Genomic DNA, 23541 nt, shown 5'->3' with positions numbered 1-23541 from the left:
CTGCTGTTGTGTTCAGGGTAATATTTAACGTGTTTATTAAATAATTTCTTTAATAAATAAAACTTTTCATGTTTCTGTTCCCTTTCTTCCTGGATAGTTAATGTTATTTATTGCAAAAAATCCTGCAAGAGTTTTAGCACTTGCCTTAAAACTCGATAGTGTCTTAACACCAGTGATCTCCCTGGCTACCATATACCACTCTAAGTGTGACCAGGGAGATCACTGGTATTAGACACTATCCAGTTTTAAGGGAAATAGCTGGAGGCAGGATACTATCCATAAAGGATCCTCAATTCTGGGAGTAGCCTCTTCTCATAAATGCCGATAATTACTGACTTAGTACCAGACTCATTTGTTCTGGCAGGCTTTTGTGATGGATAAAGGCAGCAATGTATAGGGGGGCCTAAGGAGAGGCTTTGTTTGTTAGTGTGAGGCTTTAGTCAACAATGATTTATAGGTTGCAGGTCAAGTTCTCTTCTTATTAACGGGATTGTAAAACATAACTGGGAATTTTACTCTGGAGAAGCAAACTCATTAGGGTGCAGGAGGAGGGGATACAGGGAAACTTTTCTTTGGTTATATATTTAGCATAAATTTTGTTTGAGTGCTTGGGGGAATAAAGAAAGGCAGGTTTTTCAGGGTTTTTTTATGTTTTTGATGTTTTTGCAAGTATAAATAAATCATTGAAGTGCAGATTCCAAACACTTTTGCACTAACCAGTTTTCCCAGAGGTGCCCCTTTTATCTGTTCCACTGGGAGTAGAGTAGGTTGATGATCTCCATGACTACACTGTTGTCAGTACATCACAGCTGGTGGCTCAGTATCACATCACAGACTTCAAGCACACAAGTCTTTATTGTTGAATGTGTAGAGCCATTGGAGTGGTGCATTCATCCTATTGAATTGACTTCAGTATCATACTGGCTGAACAGTAAGACCTGAACACGCATTAATATGCTAACTAGGCTTTTTGGCAGAAGGAAATTAAGATAAATGTTGTAGGATTTCTTAGATATGGAAATGCATAAGGTTTTCCATTGTGCCTATCTAAAGGTGGCATGCTTGTTTTGGCTGGGGTAGAGTTAATTTTCTTCACAGTGGCTAGTACAGGCCTGTGTTTTGGATTTTTGCTGAACACAGGGCTGATAATAGAGAGATGTTTTTGTTATTGCTGAGCAGAGCTTACACAGAGCCAAGGCCTTTCCTGTTTCTGGTACTGCCACACTGGGGAGGAGACTGGGGGTGCATGGGAGGCTGGGAGGAGACACAGCCAGGACAGGTGACCCAAACTGACCACAGGGAGATTCCGAACCATGTGACATCATGCTCATTATATGCAGTGCAGGGAAGAAGAAGGAAGGGAGGATATTTGGAGTGATGGCATTTGTCTTCCCCAGTAACCATTACATGTGATGGGGCCCTGCTCTCCTGGTGCTGGCTGAACACCTGCCTGCCATCGCAAAGCAGGGAATTCATTCCTTGTTTTGCTTTGCTTGTTGTGTGCAGCCCTTTGTTTTCCCTATTAAAGTGTCTTTATCTCAATTCACAAGCTTTCTACCTTTTATCCTTCTGATTCTCTCCCTGATCTCACCGGTTGGAGAGTGAGCTGCTGGTTGGAGGGCTGCCTGGGGCTTGACTGCCGACTGGGCTTACACCATGACGGGAATAAAAAGCTACACCAGTGCTTTTGACCAGTAGACACGATGAAAAGGCTTTTATTTTGGTAGCTTTGAAAGACAACTGATGTTGGGCTCATTCCCTGCCCTACTTCAGTACTCCTTGATCTGTAATACCTTAACCTAATGTATAAGAAGCTTGCATGTGGAGTGCCAAAGGGGGAATGGAATTGCAGACTTTTAGTATGGTCAATCTCTGTGTGACTAGTTGTCATTTGACTGTTATTTTACCTTTTTTGTATTAATAATCTTTATTTAGTATTATTCTTGCAAATTGTTTGTAAAAGCATCCTCTTATCTGCTGTGTGTTCATGGTGTAGAGGGTCTTTAGATGCCAATATAACATAATCTTGTGATAGTAGCAATAACAGAGAGTTGGGTGGGAGTTTTGATTTCTTGTGAACATTTAAAGAATGTGAGCAATATCTTTGCAAATAAGTTTGAAAAAAACAGTACATCACATTTGTCCAAATGAACACTTCAAAGTTAACCCAAACAGTGGTGGGTTGGGTGTTTTTTTGGGTGTTGGTTTGTTTTTGTTTTTGTGTGGTTTTTTGGGGTTTTTTGGTATCAGTTGAACAAGCAAGGTTTGGAAAAAAAAGATGATTATAAATAAAACATTTTTCAAAATCTCAATATGTGGTATGTTGGCAAAGTGAAAGCTTTTATTTAGAGCACTTCTAAATTAGAAGGTTTGAATCAAAGGAGCTTTGACTTTAAGTTTTTCCCTGCAAAATAAAAACTGTTGGCATTTTGGGTCTCCTGTGGCTATTTACCTGCCAAAGAAATCATTATTATAGTTTTCAGGAAGTTCTATTTAATGGTTCTGAGGCTTTGTATTTTTAAGTAGAATTTTCTGAAGGTGCCAGAGCTGGCTTCTAGGCAGTCTGTTGATGCTGAGAACATAAGACCTCTAATTACTCAAAGACCGATGTTGTTACTTAAATACAAATCAACACAATTAATTCAATATGGAGTTGTTAACTGGAATTATGAAAGACACAAGTTGCATCATTTGTTGTAGAGGCTGAGTCATATGTTATGACTGCTGGCTGCTTTTGTGAATGGCATACTTGTGCTTCTGCAGAACATCTGTAAGTCAGGAGATCTGTGCCCTATTCCACTCTCTGTGCAAATCCAGCTGTGGTAGTCTTATGATAGTTTCACTTTTTATTGGTGTTCTTAGATGAAGTTCACAAAATGTGTTTGGAGCCTTAATGTGCTCACTGTGTTCACTGTAAATGCATGCTCATTTGTGCAAGTACGCATGTACATAAAAATTGCAAAATTAGCTTTTCCAAACTAGCACCTTAATAGACCTATGATTCTTCCGTGTCTGCAGAACTTGCAAGGTAAAGGGAAGGAAACCAGCCAAAGTACATCAGCCATGAAATTCTTTTGCAGTGGACACTTTCATGTTTGGTAGCCAACTGCCTCCAGCTTCTCCAGCAGAATCCAGTGGGCAGAGGACCTGTGTAAAGTTCTTTTTTCAAAACTTAATGGAATTACAAACTTACTACAGAATCACTAGTATTCAGTGTGTCACACTGTTTTGTACAGGAAGGCAAATTATCTTCTAAGAATGCAGAGGGGGAGGAGCAGTCAATGAGTGCAGTTGGTGAATTCCTGTTGATTTAAAGACACAGGGAAGCTAATAAGAAATGAGGGATAAGCATGCAACCTAAGCAGGAGCAAAGTACAGGAGTTAATAATGTTGACATTTAGCATTGCAACATTAAGAAATTAAGCCTGATTTGAGTTTATATGGACAATCTTTTGTCTTGAGCTTTCATTAGACTGAGCAACAAGATGCTTTTCCATACAGAGATTTTATTTTCAACACTGAAAGCTATAAACATAATTGAAAACATGAAAGAAATCAAAGCTGATGAGCAGGAAGAAAACCAAGCCACCAATCTGCCCATTTGATTTTTAGCGAACTTTGGTAGCAAGGTTCGGTTACATATTTATATACAACAATATATGTGATATATAATATGCATGACAATAGGTGTACGGAACATCTCAGTGATGATGTCTTTATCATTACTATTACAGGAACAGTGTGCTACTGAGCACTTCCAAGTTAATATAGCTTTTTTTTTTTTTTTTTTTTTTGCAGTATAATAATACCATGCAGGAGGGTTTTTGTTATTTGTAGTGCTTTCACTGTCTTACTATTGAATGTCTTACCATTGTCTTACCTGATACAAGAAATATGTCTAATTTTGAAGCCCAAGAGAATACCAAAACAAATTAGGTTTTGAATTCCATGCCTACAGTCATTTATGTTGGGAGCTTGCTCTAGGACCTTATACTGCAACAGGTGTTCTGCCCCAACAAGTTTTTTATCAAGTTGCATTTTGTTCTGTCACAGCAGATCTTTATATGAATGAGATTCTCACATGTTCCTTTCAGGTACAGTGTGTATATCTATCTATCTATCTATCTATATATATGTATGTAGATATTTGCAGATGTGTTATATATATTAACACATATATACATATATATATATATATAAATAGATATAAACAATAATCTATGTGTAGATACATAGATATGTTTTTATATATATTAAAAATAATAATTGACTACTTTATTGTTCTAAGAGAAATTTATACTGTTTCAGGGTCTTTTGAGATTTTGCCATGTTCCTTACAGTTTCTTCCTAAACAATACTTCTTGCTAGCTCAAAGGCATGTAGTGTGCATATAGTTGTGTGTTTTGTGTACTGATGACTGAGTTGACTGCATAGGGTGCAGTGATGGATGCCATTGCAGTGCTGAGGCCATTGGTCAGTTGTTTGGGACCCTGGGTTTTTTTTTCCCCCTGTTTTATTTAAATCATAGGAATAGCATCAGAGGCACTTCAGAAGGAAGGATGTAAGCCAGTGTAATCTTCTTTGTAACTCCACTAACAGCTGTTCATAGAAACTCTTGATGCTTCTTTTGTTTGAATATTTCAAGCAGATTTTTTGAAAGGTATAGCCAAAAAGCTTTCCAAAATGCACTGGTATTTAAGTAACTCTTTAGTCTAGCCCGCTTCTGATGGAAGTGAAACAGCAGTGTGTGGAGAGATTGCAAAAAATACTGCTGGATTTGACTTGTGTTCCTCTTTGCCCTGTTCACAGATATTGATGAGTGTGCTGAAGGACGGCACTACTGTCGTGAAAACACCATGTGTGTAAATACACCAGGATCCTTCATGTGTGTCTGCAAAACAGGATATATACGCATTGATGATTATTCGTGTACAGGTAAGGGCTGTGTATTTCTGGAAAGAAATAACAGGATGGTGGTATTTAGGAGTATTGATTTGATTCTTTAAAAGTTAGTATTTCTTGGAGTCAAAGAACGTCTAAATGAAATGTTAAACAGAATAAACACCAAAATCCGGTACAGAAAACTTAATGCATTTTACACATTATGTGTAGGTCATATTGTTTGCCTGAAATTGTAAAGTGGGCTGGATTTTCTTAGGGGTCTGCATGGTTTTGGGTCCTGATCAAAAAGGTGAAGGGAAGAGACTGAAGAAGAAAATAAGCAAGCAAAAATAGTGCTGTATTACTTGGTTTTCATGTTTTGAACCAGTACAGCTTCTCTTGGAGTATAGCAACTCTTCTGCAAACTTTGGATGGTGTTAAATTTGCTACATGTTAAGAGTGGCTGTGTCCTCATTCTGAGCTCTCCAGGCTCATTTGTCCGAATTCAGAGGGCAGGAGTTCTGCTTGCCTTGAACCACGGGGCAACATGGTCAGTCTTACATCTGTAACTTCCCTTTTTGCTCTACTGCCATTGGATGTGTTTGGTTCATAGTCACTTTTATCTGTCTTCTACTGTTCTTTTATTGCAAGGTAATTTATGGTTATGGAATGAACACTGGGCATTTAAAACAGCCTTTGGTATCAGACCCAGGCTGACTTTAAGTGTTTCTGTATTTTCTCCTACAACATAGGGGAAGAAAATGCAGATCAATGACGTGGTATGTTTACTCAGTGAACAAAATAGTATCCCTATTTTGTGTTCACAGGGTGAAAAATTAGCTTTTTCTATAAAAGGCTACATTTTTCAGTAAAGCTTTCTTGAAGTTTATATTATCTAAAAGAAATTTGCTATAAATGTATGTGAGTGTTTTGAATGATAAGGTAGCACTGTGAAGTTAATTTCTAATTTTGTTCTGTCCATTGTGTCTTGGCATTTTTAGCATCAATGTTATGTCTTGGTACAGAAACATCTTCTTCATCAACTGGCATGATTTCTTTGCCTGAATATGCACAGCACACACAACACATGGATTTCAAATGACATACATGTGATTTTTGTGAATGCTGTCTTACCTGTACTTGTCATTCCTCTCATACATTGGCAAGCACTGTTTTACTGCAGCAAGCCCACTTCTTGAAGGCCCAAGTTATAAAGTCTGCCCACAGCAGGTCCTTTCTGAAGCAACCAGTATGTTTCTGATCATTCTCTTACATATTCCACACTCTCTGCAGGGTAAAGAAATTGTTGCATTACCTGCTGAGTGTGAATATTTGGATTATTTTAAGACCGACTGTATCTAAATCCATGTGATACTTTTTCTGCTTGGCTTGCCTTAACTTGCTGTTCTGATTGAACTTTGCAAATGCCAAACCATCACCAACTTTGCAGAGGGATTGGGTGCTATAAACATAATAAAGGTAGTTCTTGAGACTCCTTACATTGCATTCTTCATGCTTGCTGAAACATACTGTTATGAAATACAGAGTAGTTAAGAGCTCTAGACAGTCAAACTTCTGTAAAAGGTGTTGGAAATCCATTTAGATCTCACACTCCAAACTGAATGTGGTTCCACATTTGTAAATCACAGTCCTGTGAAATCAGCCTGATGGGTGACAAAATGAATTATTTCTTTTCCAGCTTTGTCTTGATCAAACTGGGGAAAGTCAATGCTAAAAAAAAAAAAAAAAAAAAAAAAAGAAATTAGATGGAAAAGTTTTGTAAGATTTCAAATCTTAAGACTTGCTTGGCCATCTGAACTGTAAGTCATGCTGTATAAGCATGTCAAAGACTGTACATATGAGCAATGCCATTTAATATTATTTAGGACCTGGAGTTTTTCTGAAGTTACATTTTAGTGAAGTTTGGATGCAGCCGACCATGAGGATACAGTCCCCGCTGGATGATAGAATTTCAATGAATGGCAACCTAACAGAAAGTGTATATGTCACAAAATAACTGCATTATTTTTTCTGGTTCCACAACTATTGTGTGAGCACCTCCAGTGGAGACACTGGTTCATTAATTAAGTTAATATGTGTCCAGATCTCTCAGTACTCATGTACAGAGTTCAGTGCACTTTGAATTTTGTCAATGTCTGCGATAACTGTAGTTATTCAACCCTCTTTTTCCCTCTGCAGAGTTTAAAGTTCTTTACAAGTCTCTATTTGCCTTATTGGCAATTCTGGGTTTAACTTGCCAGCTGAAATATCAAGGAAACTGAGAAGGGAAAAAAAACTGTTTTAAAAAACTGATTAAGAAACCTGTTTTTTATTCCAGTTTAGGAATAACAAGAATAGGGCAAACAAACAACTACTGACCCTTTGTGTTACATTTTTAAAATTATTAAATTGTTAAATCATGACTGTAAGTGTTAAATTTTTAAAATATATTTCAGGTCACAGTTTCTTGTAATGCTGTGTAATTGAATCTGGTTATGGAATTGTAGTTGTGCATAAAATACCTGACACTGTAAACTGGAGTGGAAGCTCTGGTAGCGTATCCTTTGGAATATTACTAAGCAGGAAAAAATGTTGTGTAGCTTGGCACAAATATGTCATTGTTTGCCCAGAATAGCTGAAGCCCAGGAAGATGTTGAAAAATTATACATGAACCTTGATTAGACAGGTTATGATGTAAGTGATGTCCACAGCTTGCTGGCAGACTAACATACCCTATTGTTCCATCCTATGAACATACATATAATTTAGCAGTCATTGATCAAAATAGAAAAGAGCCGTAAAATCAGTGACACTGAAGAGTTTTTCTCCTGTACAAGACATTTGAAAAGAAATCTGTGCTATCTATCTCTGTCGGAGTCATGCACACAAAAGACTGATTTAGACAGCCTATAGCTGCTTTCAAAACAGCTCCAGTTTCTTTTGTCCTGGCATGTTTATTGCAAGTTTTACAATAGATCTGAATTACATTTTTATTTTCACAACAAAGGATGTAATAAAGACATCAATTTCAGATATTTTTATTTGTATTCATATTGCAACCAAGATTCTCAGGGTTAGATTGAGTTAGTCACAACCATATTTACACAGAAATCTGTTGTTCATGACTGATTTTTATGTTCAGAAATCAATCATGGCTATGAGAAGAGATGACTTCCATATGCCAAACGGGTGCACAAACTGCAAATTACAGGCATGAAAATATGCCCTGGGCTACCATGCTTTGGTATCCTACAGTGATATTGTCTCATTCCCCTTCCACTTTGCCTTCCAGAACCTGGAATGTAATGATGTTGTGCCAGGGGAAGGGAGGTAGAAAATGGCATGAGTCTCTGCCGGGGTAGTTGTATATGTGCGCTGGTATGCTGCTGTGCCGTCGCTGTTAGCTTGGATCAAATTGAAATGCTTTAATTATTTTCTGAAATAATAACATTCACATCTTTACTTTGCTTGGGATTGCTTTAGTTTGTCAGAAAATACATGTGAATTCTTCACTGATTAATTATTAAAAGCACACCAGGCTTGTTGGAAATTGTGGGCTACTTCTTCCAAGCATGCTCTGGCCACATTAGCAATGATGTCCATCTGAGCTGTGTGGGACCACTGCCACATGTGGAGCTGGATGTTCACATATGTATTTAAAGTGTCTGCAGACCATATAATGGTTTTTCATAACCATTTTTGTCAATCAATTTCAGATTATTTTGTCTTTCCTTTTCATTTCTACTTTAGCCAAATCGTGCTGATTTTTTCCACTGCTTCTAGAAAACAGTAATGTAGAAGCCAAAGGATTTGGCTAACCAAGTGTTGTTTTTAAGTCTGTGAGGCCATTATTGTGCATTACAGCCTGGTACCACCATGTTTGTGCTCCTGGGTTTGTTTTCTGACTTCTAAAGAAAATGGTGAAGGATTTTCATGTAGTATCTCATCACTATGTTGGGTACATTTGGGGTTTTTCTTTGTCAGAGTCAAAATAGAAGGGAAGAAGTAGTTCTTTAGAATCATGGAATCATAGAATGGTTTGGGTTGGAAGGGACTTTGAAGACCATTTAGTTCCACACTTCTGCCATGGGAAGTGACAGTTTCTACTACATCAGGTTGCTCAAAGCCCGCAGCTTTGGTCTTTGGCCTTTTTGACTTGGTCATATGGAAATAGCTACCCAAGCAGTGAGGAATATGCTGAATTCACTGGGCAATAATTAGCTGTATCCAGCTGGACCTCCCTCCTCCTCTGCCCAGCCTGTGTGTCTTTCTGAGTCTCAGAGATTTTCCTAACAACATTTTTCTGAAAATGGTGTCAATGCTTTCAGGATATTTTTTTTTCTGCAGTAGCCTCTCACAGTAAACTGAAGTCTAACAATAGTTTTCACATAAATTATGAAGAAACGTGGTTGTAGTAAGTTGAGTGACACCTGAAATGTTAATTCTTGGGAATACTGGCAGCTCTGCGTATTTTGCAAATCAAATTAAATCACAAATCTGTTGCAAATTAGAAAGAATTCCAAGATCAACATTAAATAATTAAGAGTCTGGGGAGATTGATTTGGCATATGGAAAAGATTTAAGGAGAAAACTACACATTTAGCTGCATAATGGTGATGAATGTGCATAAAGTAGGGATTATAACAGTAATACTAATTAATAATTACTTGGGAGGTTTCAATAGTAAGAAGAAAACGTAGGGGGAATTACCGGCCTGCAGATAGAGGCCACTACCTTTTGACATTAGTTTTTCAATTCTGATCTATGTTTTTTACTCTCTAATGATCCTGTGAGATGACTGGGAAAATTCACCTCAACATAATGCATAGAGAAATGATTGCCATGCTTAACCCACTCAGCTATCACACGTCTGATACTCTTTTGTCCATCTTTCTGCCATTTTTCCCACACAGCCATTGATGTTTTCCAACTGCCTACGTCATTGGGATTTATTTTACATTTGCTTTGCCCCTAGGAATCAAAACTGTGTCTTTCCTAAGCTCTCCTGTTTGGCTCTATTCTTCTAGCTATCTGTGACTTGTAAACAACCTACACATCTTCTTGGATTTCAGCTAATGCCACTAGTGATATCCCTACTTAAGAAAGATACCTTTTGGTTTGGTATTTTGCTCCTTTTTTTTTTTTTCATGTAGTGTGTAGCCAAAGTGCGGGTCTTGTCTCTTTTTCCTTCATTAATGCTTTGTTTACAATATAACTCTTCTGAGGGTGCTTATGAGAAAACAGAGGTGCTGTCTTTGCAGTGCAAATGCAGAACATCCTTATGCCCCAAGCGCAGATACCTACACTTTGGGAACCAGCAGTCTGGTATTTGGAAGGATTTAAAAACAACAGTTATAAGGACCTGCAATTTTGTTGGAATTACAGCTCATACCATTTGTAATTCAGATGCCCAGATTATCAGGACTTTAGCTTTTTGCCCAGTTTTTATCCTGTGTTTCTTGCAAGCTACATTTATTTTTGAGGGGAAATACAGTCCCTGTCACATGATGTTTTTTATTAACATAGTACTCTGAAACTCTTTGGAAAAATGATTCCTCTTGGCATCTAAAAACTGAGGTTCATAAAAGTGCATCTGCCTCTGGGCTTCTGTTCAGATTTCATTGGTTTATTTTTGACTTATAAATCCATCAATTGTTTGGGACATAAACAGTCTGAGAAATCTTGTACTTTTTTCTGTAGTCTGTAGTGGAAGTGATGTTTAATGGCAGGGATAGTTGAGAAAAAAATCTGTTGAATTTCTCCTGAGAATGCTGAAGGTAAAATCTGTCTTTATTCCCTGGAACACAGAGCAATTCACATGTTCAAGGAAAGTTCATTTCTGGGTTCTGATGTTGGGTGGAAAATAGGTATAAATACCTTGTGAATACTTACCTTTATGTATTTGAAATGATAAATAAAATCTGGCTTACGTATGAGGCATTTGTGCTGTTTTAGCACCAACACTAACCCCTTCTAAGAGTAATGTAGTTTTCCGAGTTTCCATGGACAAAATCTACTGTAAGACTGATGTAATCCAGAGTTGAGTGAAGTCATCCATCATCTGTTTAAAGCTGCATGCTTGTCCTCAGTTAATTAAGGTATAAAATTTGCCTGCTTTTTCAGACACACAAGTGTATCCACAAGTCATCTTGAAGATAATAAGAACTGATAGTGCTTAGTACATTGGTAAATGAGACCACATTTTAATAAGTGACTAAATACGGCCTTGAGATGCAACTTTATTCATCACTGCTGTATGTCCTTTACCCTTCACTGCTGCAAAGAAGTTAAAAAACATAGAATGTTATCTCAGAGGAGTCATAGGCTTACAGTGTCTCAACTTGGCTATATGAAAATGCCATAATGTGAGACATGATAACAATAAAAAAGCTAATTTCTTCCTGTTTATTTCCCTTGGCTTATTTTTGATGAATTCAGCAATGTTCAAGTTTTCCTCAAGCTCTGCAGCTTATAGAGGAGCTGAGTTCATTGACGGTGCTTAAATAAAAGCAGAATAATTGCTCAGTATGGTGCAAGGGACAGAGCAATAAACAAGCGTACTGACAGGAGCTGGTTGTAACATCACTGTAGCGACATGCCACGGCTTGAGTAAGGAAATGTTTTAGTCAGCAAACCGCTGGAGAATATAATGATGTGGGCATGGGCAAATGAACCATCTGTCTCTCCATCTCTGATTTTGGTTACACTCCCACCCCAGTTATGTTAGAAGTAATGTTTCCCTGCATTATCACACAGAGCAATGCAAACTGCTCAGGGGGTGATGGTGTCCAGCTATACTGCCAGGGTTGCTATTAGAAATAAGCATTGTAGAAGTCAGCTTGTGTGCATGGAACATTTTTAACTCAAAGCCTATTTGATTCTGGTTTCTGTTACTTGGCCCAGTTTCCATTCTGCTTTATAGTATGTCAGCCTACACGAAGCTCTCAATCTTCTTTGAGGATAAATTCTCTCCGATATCCACTTTCTAGCAGTACAATAATTCACAAAGCTAATAAAGGAATGATCGCTCAGACTGAGCTGGTTGCTATGCGACCACATTACTAAGATAACAACACAAGTAATTTTAATATATCTGCTGTATCTTAAACAATTGAACTCAATTATGCTTTATTTGGATTGAATCAGGTTATCCTTGGCAACTTAGTTTGGAGTCTGTTTCAACTTGGAATGAGAATTTTTTTTTTCCTAGAGGATACTTTTTAGTCCCATTTTCTCCTTGGTTACTGACCCAGTTCATGACAACTGTTCATCTGGCTATGCAATTATAGCAGGATGGATTTATAAGCTGATCAAAATCCAGCACATTTTTAAAGGGTCCTTGGTAGAACATGTTTTGAGTTGTAAAACAGGAAATGCATTCCCTTGACAAAGATGCGAATGTATGATTTTCAGTACTAAATGCTTCATTCTTTTACAGAAATAATTCTTTTACAAAATACGTATATATTTGATATGTGTGTGTATGTGCTTCTCTATGCATCTATCAATGCATTATATAGCATAGATTCCTTATTGGCCTTGGGAGCAAAGGTTGGTAAAAGGCATTATATCAGAAGCGATCTTTTTTTGCATTTCTGTATTCTGTTTATAATTTATCTTACTGCAGAAGCAGACATAAGAATTGATTATTTTGTTTTACAAGGAATATATTTTGCATTTTTTGTGTAATGAAGAATTTTTCAATATAATAAAGGAATTCCAGATATCAACTTGAAAATATACTCAGCTTACAACTAACTCAGAAAAGAGCAAAACCTTTTTTTAATGTAAAAAAAATTGAAATGGCAGTATTTCCCAGCATTAACACTGCTTGATATTTATATCACAGCATTATGACAGACACTCGGTGTACCTCCCATTTCTCAGTGTTCTGAAGCCCTCTACAGCTTTTCAATCACCCAGCATCCCTCGTCAGTATCTACAGTGCAGTTATGTGCTGTGTCAGTACAATATGATTGGAAAGTAGAAGTGGAGGAGTATAGCAAAATTAACACAGTATATCGTAAAAATAGAAAATCTGAAAAATTGTACAGCACTAAATGAATTATTAATTCCTATGGTAATTACATTGACTCTTTATATTAGAATTTTACTGGCATTGACGCAGGAGGTAGCATTTAGTTTGTAATTAAGACACTCCAATGTACATATCTTCATCTAAACTCACATTCTAACCAGCAGAAGTCAAGAATTCTGCTGGACCCAACTCAGTTGTCTATTTACAGGTTCGAGGCAATCATCATGATAGGATTAGCAGATCCAACCCAAGACCTCAATTCATTGCAACATGACATCCCTTCACAGCTGGACTTCCCCTGGCCTGTCCTTCCGTGGATGATCACAGGCTGTGACAGATAGACTGTGCAAAGATCAGGAAACACAGTAGGCAGCCTCGAGGACAGTTTGTTTGAAGTCATAAGGATCTTTCTGGCTCAGGAGATGGGAATCTGCTGCTGTCTCACTGAGCAAGCCAGAAGTGAGGGAGGTTGGATGGCTCACATCTCTCATGTCTGAGCCAGCTGGTGATTGCCTCATGCCAGGAGAGTTTTTCCTGCTCTCAGAGGGACTCCAGCCAAGGTCAGTGAGAGTCTGGAGCTACTGCATGAAGCAAGACAGTTTTTAAAACAGGAACAGTGGAGTTATTTAAGGTTATGTAATCATGCTCTACCAGTGGTTTTATACATATTCACAGTAAAATAAGTTGTCTATAGCCATGATACCTTTTCACTGGGATTTAAGGGTAGTGGGTGCTGCTGGCAGTATATAGATATCATGTATGGCTTTTGGCATTCTACTGTTGAAAAACATTTCTAAACTAAGACAACACAGTTTTTAGGAAAGACAGAGGGTAAGAAAGCTAACTTCCAAGACAGGTAAGGGGAGACATGATATTTTTTAATATTGTCCTGGGCTTTAGAAGCCTTTTCATTTAATATTATACTTGTGAATTTTTTCTTTGAATGAATATGGAAGATTCCTGTTTAGATAGATAGGGATTTCTGAATTATTTCTTTTCAGACAATCTATGGATGTGGAAACGTATAATTCTTTACAGTTTGATTTCTACTGCATGCAACATGGCATATCTTATAATCACTGACTCCTGAAACAGCTTAGAAGTGTCCTTTGTTTTTTTATGAAATGTTTGAGGGATTAATCTGCTTTATGATAATGCGAGAGTATTTCCTTAACTCCTGTTTGGTACTGTCAGTTACTGCAATTTAGTGTGTCATCTTTGACAATTTGTCTCTGCAATAGTTCTCTATCAATATTGCTACCTTTTGTCAGTCTTTTGGACTAATGATTATTGACTTACAAAACCTTGTACTTCACCATACCAAACTTCTTTCTTGTGGTACAGACCCCTTGACCACAGCAGAAGTTGCATCCTTCCTAGTCCTTTTTGCACATGGAATTTTGCTGAAGTCTACCATGAAATTCAAAGTAAACATACTGGATTATTCCACTTCACTGACTCACCCAGTGTCAGTGTTCCTATGTGTAGTCCCAAAGAAGGGCTTGTATTTTTAGTTTTACATGTAACTTCTGATTCACGCTGAAACGTACCGATGATTCTGCAGCCAGGCTATGGCTTGCCATGCACGAATGCCTAGTGTGTAAGTTAAATTCTCACTTCTGCTGCCCTGCTAATTTTGTCTAAAACTAGTTTCATTTCCTGAATTTTCTCTGTCAGTGTTTGCTAGCTTATGTAAACGAATAAAGGCAACAGAGTCTTGGGCAAGACTTCTCTGCAGCAGTCAAAAAGAACGGATCAAGAAGAAGGAAAAAATACTACCTACTGAGACAAGATGTTGGCCATCCTTAGGGTTGTGATTGGCTAATACCCCGAGGAAGATCAGTGAAATCTTCATCAGTAACTTGAAAAGTCACATTGATACTAAGGGAAGCATTGCTGTCTATGTTGTGCCGCTATACAATAGAATCCTAAGGGAAATTTCCTAAGGGAAATTTCACTTTTATTAGTGAAGTTGCATTTTGTGAGGTAATGTTTCTGAAAGTACTGTGTCTATAAAAGATACTTGATATTTTTCCTGAGGGCGTTATCAATACACAGAACTCACAGAACTCTTCTGTCTTGTTTTGTTTCTTTAAGAAAACGCTAGTGGGTGTTTGTGGCATCTTCAAGACGGAGAATTGAAATTATTTCGGGAAAAACAATCAATTTGCCTTCTTGAAACCATGCCCTTTACTGTTCTTGTAGTCTGTGCAAAAATTGACATATCCCCCACCTCATCAAATAACAAAAAACCTTTTGAATATATAGATGTTTCTATCAAGGACTAAGAGCTCTGGCAACAAGCTTAGCAATAAAATAGGAAGCTGCTCTATCTAAATGTTTCATAGGAGTTTTTGTGGGAGTATTTTTTCATTCTGACAAGCTTCCAAATCATCTCAAAAAGACAGTATCTGCTTCTTTCTGTCAGATGCTGCAGTCTTTTCACATCCTCTAAAATGTATTATTTGGAAAAGTGGTGCAAGGAATTGTATCTATTTAATAATTTTTAAAGTCAAAGGTATTCCAGGGAAAACACATGCGGTGAGCTAGCTTGCTTAGCCTTTAACTCACAGTGCTCAAAATCAAAAGTCACTGTTGTCTTCTATAGCTGTTCTTTAAAATTGTCACAAGAAAGCAATTAGAATTAAGTATCTAAATCTTTTATCCTTTTTTTAAAAAATTCATGTTTTGCTTTAGAAATGAGCATTTTTTTAAAAAGTCCATGTCCTTATTTATTTAGATTTTATTCCTTCATTATATTCATCTGTTTGAGTGTGTCTCCCTTCCAATGCTAAAGGTGCATTTAATTTGAATGGGGCACAGAATTTAATCATGAATAGTTATTTTCTAATGCAAAATAATATTAGAGTGGTAGACTGCTTAATCATGCAATAAAAGATGATTTTATACTAACCCAAATATCTGTCTTGGCAGATATTGGAACTAATTTGTAAATACTTTGTAAGTTAATGTCCAAGTCACATGGAAATGGAGATTTGGACTGGACTGACAAAGATAAGCAGCTCTGAGTCACACAGACCAATCACCAGGAAAAATATATTGTCAGCAACAGTAATTACAGCAGGTAATTGTGTCATTTACCCTGTTACAGACGAGCAAATGTGATGAGTTTGGAACACACCAGCTGTCACACAGTGTTAACTTTGATGTTTAGGATTTGGAAACGTGTAGTAGAGTCTTTTAATGACAGTGCATTTAAAGAAACAAAACTGAAAGTTTCACACTGCTCAAAGTGGGGATAAATGGCTAGTCTTACTCAAGATAAGATTGATTTCTAGAAAGGTGAGGATTCATCAAGAGTATCTGTTCTAATTTGTTCGAGTGTTTTTAAAATTTTTGGAGTGTGCAAATACTTGGAAAGAAAAGTTTGTTACATTAACCCTACAGAAGCTGAAACTGGATGAATTTTAATTTTGTCTGCATCATTTTAATGCTTGAGAAGTAAATAAAATTTTTTGTTGGTGGTAGTCTGGACAGATATTACTGTCTGCTTTGAATACCCTGGGTTTAACCTAATACACCTTCCATAGGATGGGCTTAATGTAAGTTTGAAGTACTCCAGAGTTGTTCACAGCATCTCTGCTTAAATCCTAACTTTTCCAAAGAGCAGACTTGTGAAGGAAGTAGGGTTAAAGAGGTCTTTTTGGGATGATAGTAATAGTATCAAAATGGAATATTTGCTCAAAGTTTACTTCCTTCTTAATTTCATTGATTCTAAATTCATGTTTTGACTTTCAGAGACCTGAACAATGCTGTAGACATCATATCTGTGGTTCTGCTTGTTAGAACAATTCACTGTGTTCTTAAACAAGACAGTAAAATGTGATGGCAGATTTTTTTCAGACATGAAAAGTTTCCTAAGATGTGCTTATGCAAATATTTATCAATAGAAAATACACATAAATGTCTTAAAGGTTCCAACCTTAATGGTTTTATGAAGCATGGAATTATTTGTAAGCTGGATAGACACTAGCAATTGAACTATGGCAACAAAAACATGGTGTGGTCTGGAAAATCTACCCATGAAACAAGTTAGCCAGTGTCAAGTTTCATACCATTACAGCGGTGAGGGAAGGAAGGTGGGAGCACATTTCATTCCATCTCCTTCACTGTGCTGTGCAGCTTTTAGTTAGAATCAGCTCAGACAGCTCTGCAGGTTATCTTCTGGCATCAAGTGCTCTGTCTGAACTGCAGCAGGCAGCCAGGAGCACTTCCTGGCTTTCAAGGCCGGGTGTGTGTTAGCTCCTCCCTGATACTGCCCAGTGGTGGGGGCTGGCTGTACCATTCTCCCCAAGTGCTTTTGTGTCCAGGGAAAGCAGCTGGCATGCAGTTTTCACAAAGGATATGTTTGCTGTGCCTTTATAAACTATCAGGGGGGGATGTATGCTGGGGAAAATTTGGTCTATCACTGAAGATGGCATCAAGACTGACCAAAGGGAAAAGCAGCAATATTGCTCTACCTTACCATCACTGAAGTATAACTTTGTCCCTGTTTTTGAGTTGAGAACTCTCTTCAAAATCAGGTGAGCAATGCTTAAACAAGGCCTCCTCTCCCTAGAGAGCTCAAGCAGCTTGTCTTATCAGAAATAGTGCTGTCCTTGATATACCGTGAGTGATCTGAGTATCTGAGTGACAGCACTGCCAGGCAAATGTGAGGAACTACTTCATGCATTAAGAATCTCTCTGCTGCATGGGAAGGAAGGACGGAAGGAAAGAAGGAAGGACGGGAGGGAGGGAGGGAGGAAGGAAGGAAGGAAGGAAGGAAGGAAGGAAGGAAGGAAGGAAGGAAGGAAGGAAGGAAGGAAGGCCGGCCGGCCGGCCGGCCGGCCGGCCATGTGTTTCCTAACATTTTTGGTTAGGTAAGTTGCTCCAGATTGCTGCAGACAAGAGCAGGATCAAAGCAACAGCAGCATTTCATCCACCACTCTGATTTTGTTTGCCAGAGAAGTGCTGACTTAGGTAATAGTGCCATACTGTTGTAATCGATTTCCAGGAGCTGCTGAAATGTGTTGACAAACCCTGGTCACAATGCTATTCCAAAAAGAATAGAAGCAGCACCAGCTGTTTCTAGAGAGTTTTGAGAACTTTACTGTTCTCTGGCATTTTTGATTGCTGAGACATCTTTATTCTATCACTTAGTGCATATCCACCTTCTGTTAGCCTTGTGCTGAGAAAGTGTTCAGTGGTGTTTTTATGGAGCCTTCTGGTCATGTGGGTAATCTCTTAAGTTGTTGCTAATGCAATATGAGAACAGGCAGCAAGTTACCAGCCTTAACAGCAGTCAGGTTACTTTACAGCTTTTATTTGTGTAACAGAAATATGTGTGGGAGGGAGGCCAAATATCCAACGGGTATCTATTGCTAGTGGCAGACTTGTTATAACATGGAGCCTTTTAGTAAGGAAGCAGTAAATAAAAAGTAAATAAAAGGGGAATTAGAAGAACTAAAACAAATATCTTTCAGTTGGCTGAGGAAATTGTATTTTCAGCTCTAATCTGGCTATTCTACTAGCAATAAAGTAGGGAGCACCACTAGAGATGCACAATTTGCTATCATTATCACCTTTGACCACAAAAGAGAAGATTTTGGAAGCATCGGTTTATTGTGTCTGGGAGGTTTTGTATACAATAAGTACAATAAGAGTTGAAATTAAGTGAGATATACCTAGGAATAAGTGCATCTGGTTAGATTAAAAAAAAAAAAGAAAAAAGAAAAACATGGATCTATGGAGAAAGTCTAGAAAGTGTACTCAATGAAATACCTTTTAAAAGATAGAAACTTCATTTTAAAATGTCCCTGGTAAAAGATATTAAGAGATCAGTTTGAATTAATGCAAAAAAGAAGAGGGTGACAAGGTCCTTGTCAAGGTCTAGACTGAAATCTCTTAAGGTGGGATTTTCAAAATCATTTTGCATTTATGCTGCAGTCCTGCCATTGTAATCAGTGGGAGTTACAGACATTCCTTTAGGGGAAACAGTTTGGTCTCTGCTAAATGCTTTAGAAAATCCTTCCCTCAAACTTTTCTTTTCAAGAGCGAATATAGAAAATGGCAGACGTGAAAGAAAGTGGGGATAAATTAAAGCTTTTTTAACTTTAGCTGTCAGGCAAAATATTCTTCAATATATTTACTCTGCCTAACTGGTTGAAAAGTATAAAATTTCACAGGATGTTACATGGAGTAACACTGATTAATATTGCAAGAGAAGCCTCCATGAGAGGAGTGTATTTTGAAAAAATATGTATTGTTCCATGAAATTGGATATTAAAAGACATATTTTGAGGAAGATGAATCTTAGGTGGGTTTAATAAGTGATTTGATGAACAGCTGTAGAGGAAGATGGAGAAAATAAGGATAGGCCTACCACGAAATGTGTATTTTATCAATCAACTTGTCTTTTTTGTCTGAAATTGCTTAGTATATCTTTGTCTTTCCAGTGTTCCAAGGTATCTTGTCACAGACTTCTTGGTGTGCAGATCCCACACAAAATGTGGACTGGTCAACATTCAAGTTATGGGTTAGTCCTTTCAAGTTGAGTCCTAGATGAGAGTAAAGTCTGTTTAGAGCCATAAAATCCTCATTAGAGCTACAGAAATTGAAATTACTAATGGAGAATTCAAAGGCACTTAAAACTAGGAGTCATGTATTCCATAGGTCTAGGAGGAAAATCCAGAAAAGGAATAACCAAAAACTAAAGAAAAGAGATTTTTGCGAAGGAAAATGTCTCAAAGTCAAAGGATGGGAAAAAAAGTATATGCTTCTTGTAGGCTTTGGTGTGCAAAATAGTTTTCTTTAGATGTAAATCTGTTGTGAAATAAAACATGAAATTGAAAATTTTAGAGTAAGATTTTTTTAAAAACTAGTGTTACCTAGAATTAGAATGTTCCAAATTTTTGGAATTTGTATCTGCAGTAATATAGATTGCCTTTTATATTTTCCTAGTAGTATAAATAGGATGCAGTTCTGGAGCTTTTGGTTTTTTTCATATGGATATGAAAAGGAACACAGGATTTAAGCTGTATCCCCAAGTGGATTTTCTTCCTAAAGTTTACTGACAGTTGCCTTATTTTTCCTTTTTTTTACTATATTGAAACCAAATATAGAATAAGTAAATAAGCTAATAGCTGGAAGAGAGAGGAGAGATCTGGATGAGCTAATGAGAGCTGTTCTTCAGGGAGAACAACAATGGTCTAAGCAATTGCCAACCGAGAGAGCATCTCAGAGTGCAGGATGATCTCTAAAACAGACCTTGAGAATAGAACATGCACATGCCAGAGCTCTTTTTATTTTCTACACAATTAAAAGGAAAAAGTTGGAAAGTTCTGAATATAGATGTGCTGGGTTTGGCTGGGGCTGAGTTAATTTTCTTCACAGTGGCTGGTGTAAGGCAGTGTTTTGGATTTGTGCTGAACACAGGGTTGGTAACACAGAGATGTTTTTGTTATTGCTGAGCAGAGCTTACACAGAGCCAAGGCCTTTCCTGTTTCTGGTACTGCCACACTGGGGAGGAGACTGGGGGTGCTGGGAGGCTGGGAGGAGACACAGCCAGGACAGGTGACCCAAACTGACCACAGGGAGATTCCGGACCATGTGACATCATGCTCAGTGTATGCACTGCGGGGAAGGAGGGGGATGGGAGGATGTTTGGAGTGATGGAGTTTGTCATCCCCAGTAGCCATTACACGTGATAGGGCCCTGCTCTCCTAGACCTGCCTGCCATCGCAAAGCAGGGAATTCATTCCTTGTTTTGCTTTGCTTGTGTGTGCAGCCCTTTGTTTTCCCTATTAAAGTGTCTTTATCTCAAACCATGAGTTTTCTGGCTTTTGCCCTTCTGATTCTTGCCCTGATCCTGGTGGGGGAGGGAGCAAGTAGCTGCTCTACCGAAATTGTAATTTATGGCTGTACTGAAGAAAGAATTAGAAAATGGGGATCAACAACAGCATGGATATATGGGAATAGATGAAGATAAAAATCAGTCAAGTAAGAGGATTAGCAGGGAGCAAACTTGTGTAGACCTGGCTTTTGTTGTTCCCAGCTTTGAACTGAAGCTGCTGGTGGTCATTAATGATTAATGACTCAAGCATTAACTAAGGGTAAACTGTGTGATGATAACTCTATGAGTAATTAAAACATAGGTTCTATTTTACATTTAAATTAAGAAATATCTATAGAAAAATTAATTGGGGAATATCAATCAAAATTTTTAACATAAGTATATGGAAAATATAAAGTCATAGACTCTTTCAGGTTGGAAAAGGCCTTTAAGATCATAAAGTCCAACCCAGCACTGCCAAATTCACCACTGAACTATGTCCCTAAGTGCTACATATACATGTTTTTAAATGCCTCCAGGGATGGTTACTCAAACACTTCACCAGGCAACCTGTTCCAGTGCTTGACAGCCCTTACAGAGAAGAATATTTTTCTAGTATCCAATTTAAACCTCCAAGCACAACTTGAAGCCAATTTCTCTTGTCCTATTGCCTGCTACTTTGGATATGAGACTGAGCCCTCACCTGTGTACAACCTCCTGTCAGGTAGTTGTAGAGGAGGTCCTCCCAGGCCTCCTTTTCTTCAGGCTAAAAAATCCTAGTTCCCTCAGGCACTCCTCATAAGACTTGTTCTCTGGTCCCTTTACCAGTTTCAGTGCCCTTCCTTGGACACTTGCCAGCAAATGGTTCAATAAATTTACAGCATTTGGTCTTTAAAAATAGTGTGCATATACTGTGATTTAAATTAACTCTGCCAACTAGAGTTTAAATGAGTTAATATAAAGTCTTAAAGAGATTAACCATCTGTCATTTCTCAAATGGTCTTCATGGAATAAGTCTTCCATATTACACGTATAATTGCTACTAATTTTTGTCTTGTACATGAACTAAAGGTGAGGAAAAAAACCCTTGTAATTAAGATAAACTGTAAGTGGGCATTTAAGTGTGTTGGCTATTGGTAATTCAAGTAAATCTCATCTGTTGTCACTGCTACATCAGATGGCCAACTGGTCACCATGGTTCTATAGTTCTATACCAGATCAATGGGAAGGAGAAACAAGGCCAAAGTAATTTGAATTCTTGAATGCAGAGAGATCAAAAGGCAAAAATACCTAATATATTATCTTTATTTAAATTATTTTAATTTAATACAGGTTCAAAAGTTCTTCACTCAGCAGTGAATATCTAATGCATCATGTTATAAGATTACAGTTGCAGGGATGTATTCTATTTATATTTTCGGGAACTTTTATGCATTTCTGCACCTTAAAGATGATCTCAGCTCTTATTTTCCAGTCTTGTTAATGGATGGTTCAGGAAAACTGCTAACATAGTATTTTTCATCCCTAAGCAAGGCATGCAATTCAGTCATCATTCCTATTTTCTGTTGGATTATCATTATTTATTTTTTCTTAGACCTTTGCAGAATTTAGATACACAAGGCAAATATTGGGAAGGGTTGCAGTATGCATGTAGGAAATGCTATACAGACATTTATTTTTAATCATAAAATACACAGTAGGAAAGACAGGGGCTAATGTTGCATAGTATGAATTAGAGACAGGTGCCATACCTTGTGGACAACATGTTAAATTTTACTAAGTTCAGCAAGAGCCTCTGCACAGATAACAAATTTGGTAAGACAGGTCTCCAGCTGTCATTGCATTGAGATGCATCAGAGCATCTAGTGGGTCTGATCAGTTGATGCCACCAGTCTCACTTTGCAGATTGCAATACTTCACCCTAGATACCCTTCTGAGGTAAAGTTTTTCTCAAGCAAGCAGTGTAGAATATTCTGAGATAGTATTTAAAAATAAATCAGAATAAAATGAATTCTTCACCTTTACTGTATGTGTCTGTATAGATAGATATGTACATGTATATATATATTTGTGTGTGTATATAATGTATTTGCACACACAAATATGCAAAAGTAAATCAATTGCATCATCACATAATTTTTGCCTTTTTAAGTTATCTGTGTCATAAGAACTATCTAATGAGACGTTCATATGTGCTTACTGTTACTGTTGTTATTACCATGAGGCAATAGCAAATATTGGAGTTAAAATTTTTTCTCTCTCTAGAAAGATCTCATTCCAGAGATAGTTTAGTCAATATAAATGGAGTATTTAAAACTTCATTTGATTCCCAGAACATAGGTGTTATGAATTTTAACACTGTTGAGCATGAGTCCTGGACAGCGCAAAATGGATTTTAGGTATATTAGATAATAAATTTTAGAATTCATCATTGAAACCATTTCATTTGGTCTTTGTACAAGATGTTTATGCAAGTTCTGGTTGATAAATCATTAAAATTTCTCTGCAAAAATAAGCTTTTATTTCTTTGCCTCTGTAATACTATTGTACCTGTCTTCATTATGCCGTGCAGTGAAATAAGAATGGAACGTTCATTAAATGTGTCACATGATTTCTAAAGATTTTTGAAATAACTGGCCTTGAGAAATAAAATTTTAGCGTTTCTAGACTGGTTTTTGAACTTAAAAAAAAATCTTGCAGGTTCTCTTTTAATGATTCTTCCATAAATTGCTTTTTTGCTTCTTTGTAACACATGGTCCTATCTGCTTCTACAGTTTCTGATTTGGTATTT

At 37.4% G+C, this 23541-nt stretch overlaps 1 protein-coding gene across 1 annotated transcript in view; it reads left to right on the top strand.

Annotated features, from left to right (window-relative positions):
- Nucleotides 1-23541, top strand: part of NELL2 (neural EGFL like 2) — a 137504-nt gene that overhangs the window by 70020 nt on the left and 43943 nt on the right. Inside the window, exon 13 of the mRNA XM_066183128.1 lies at nt 4810-4935. Coding sequence (XP_066039225.1) covers nt 4810-4935 — 126 coding nt within the window. The remainder of the gene's footprint in view (nt 1-4809; nt 4936-23541) is intronic.

The sequence above is a fragment of the Chamaea fasciata genome, unplaced genomic scaffold (assembly GCF_029207755.1).
Source record: "Chamaea fasciata isolate MVZ Bird 193981 ecotype frontalis unplaced genomic scaffold, bChaFas1.0.hap1 SCAF_5, whole genome shotgun sequence".
Lineage (NCBI taxonomy): Eukaryota > Metazoa > Chordata > Aves > Passeriformes > Sylviidae > Chamaea > Chamaea fasciata.
This window is presented reverse-complemented; position numbering and strand designations above follow the sequence as displayed.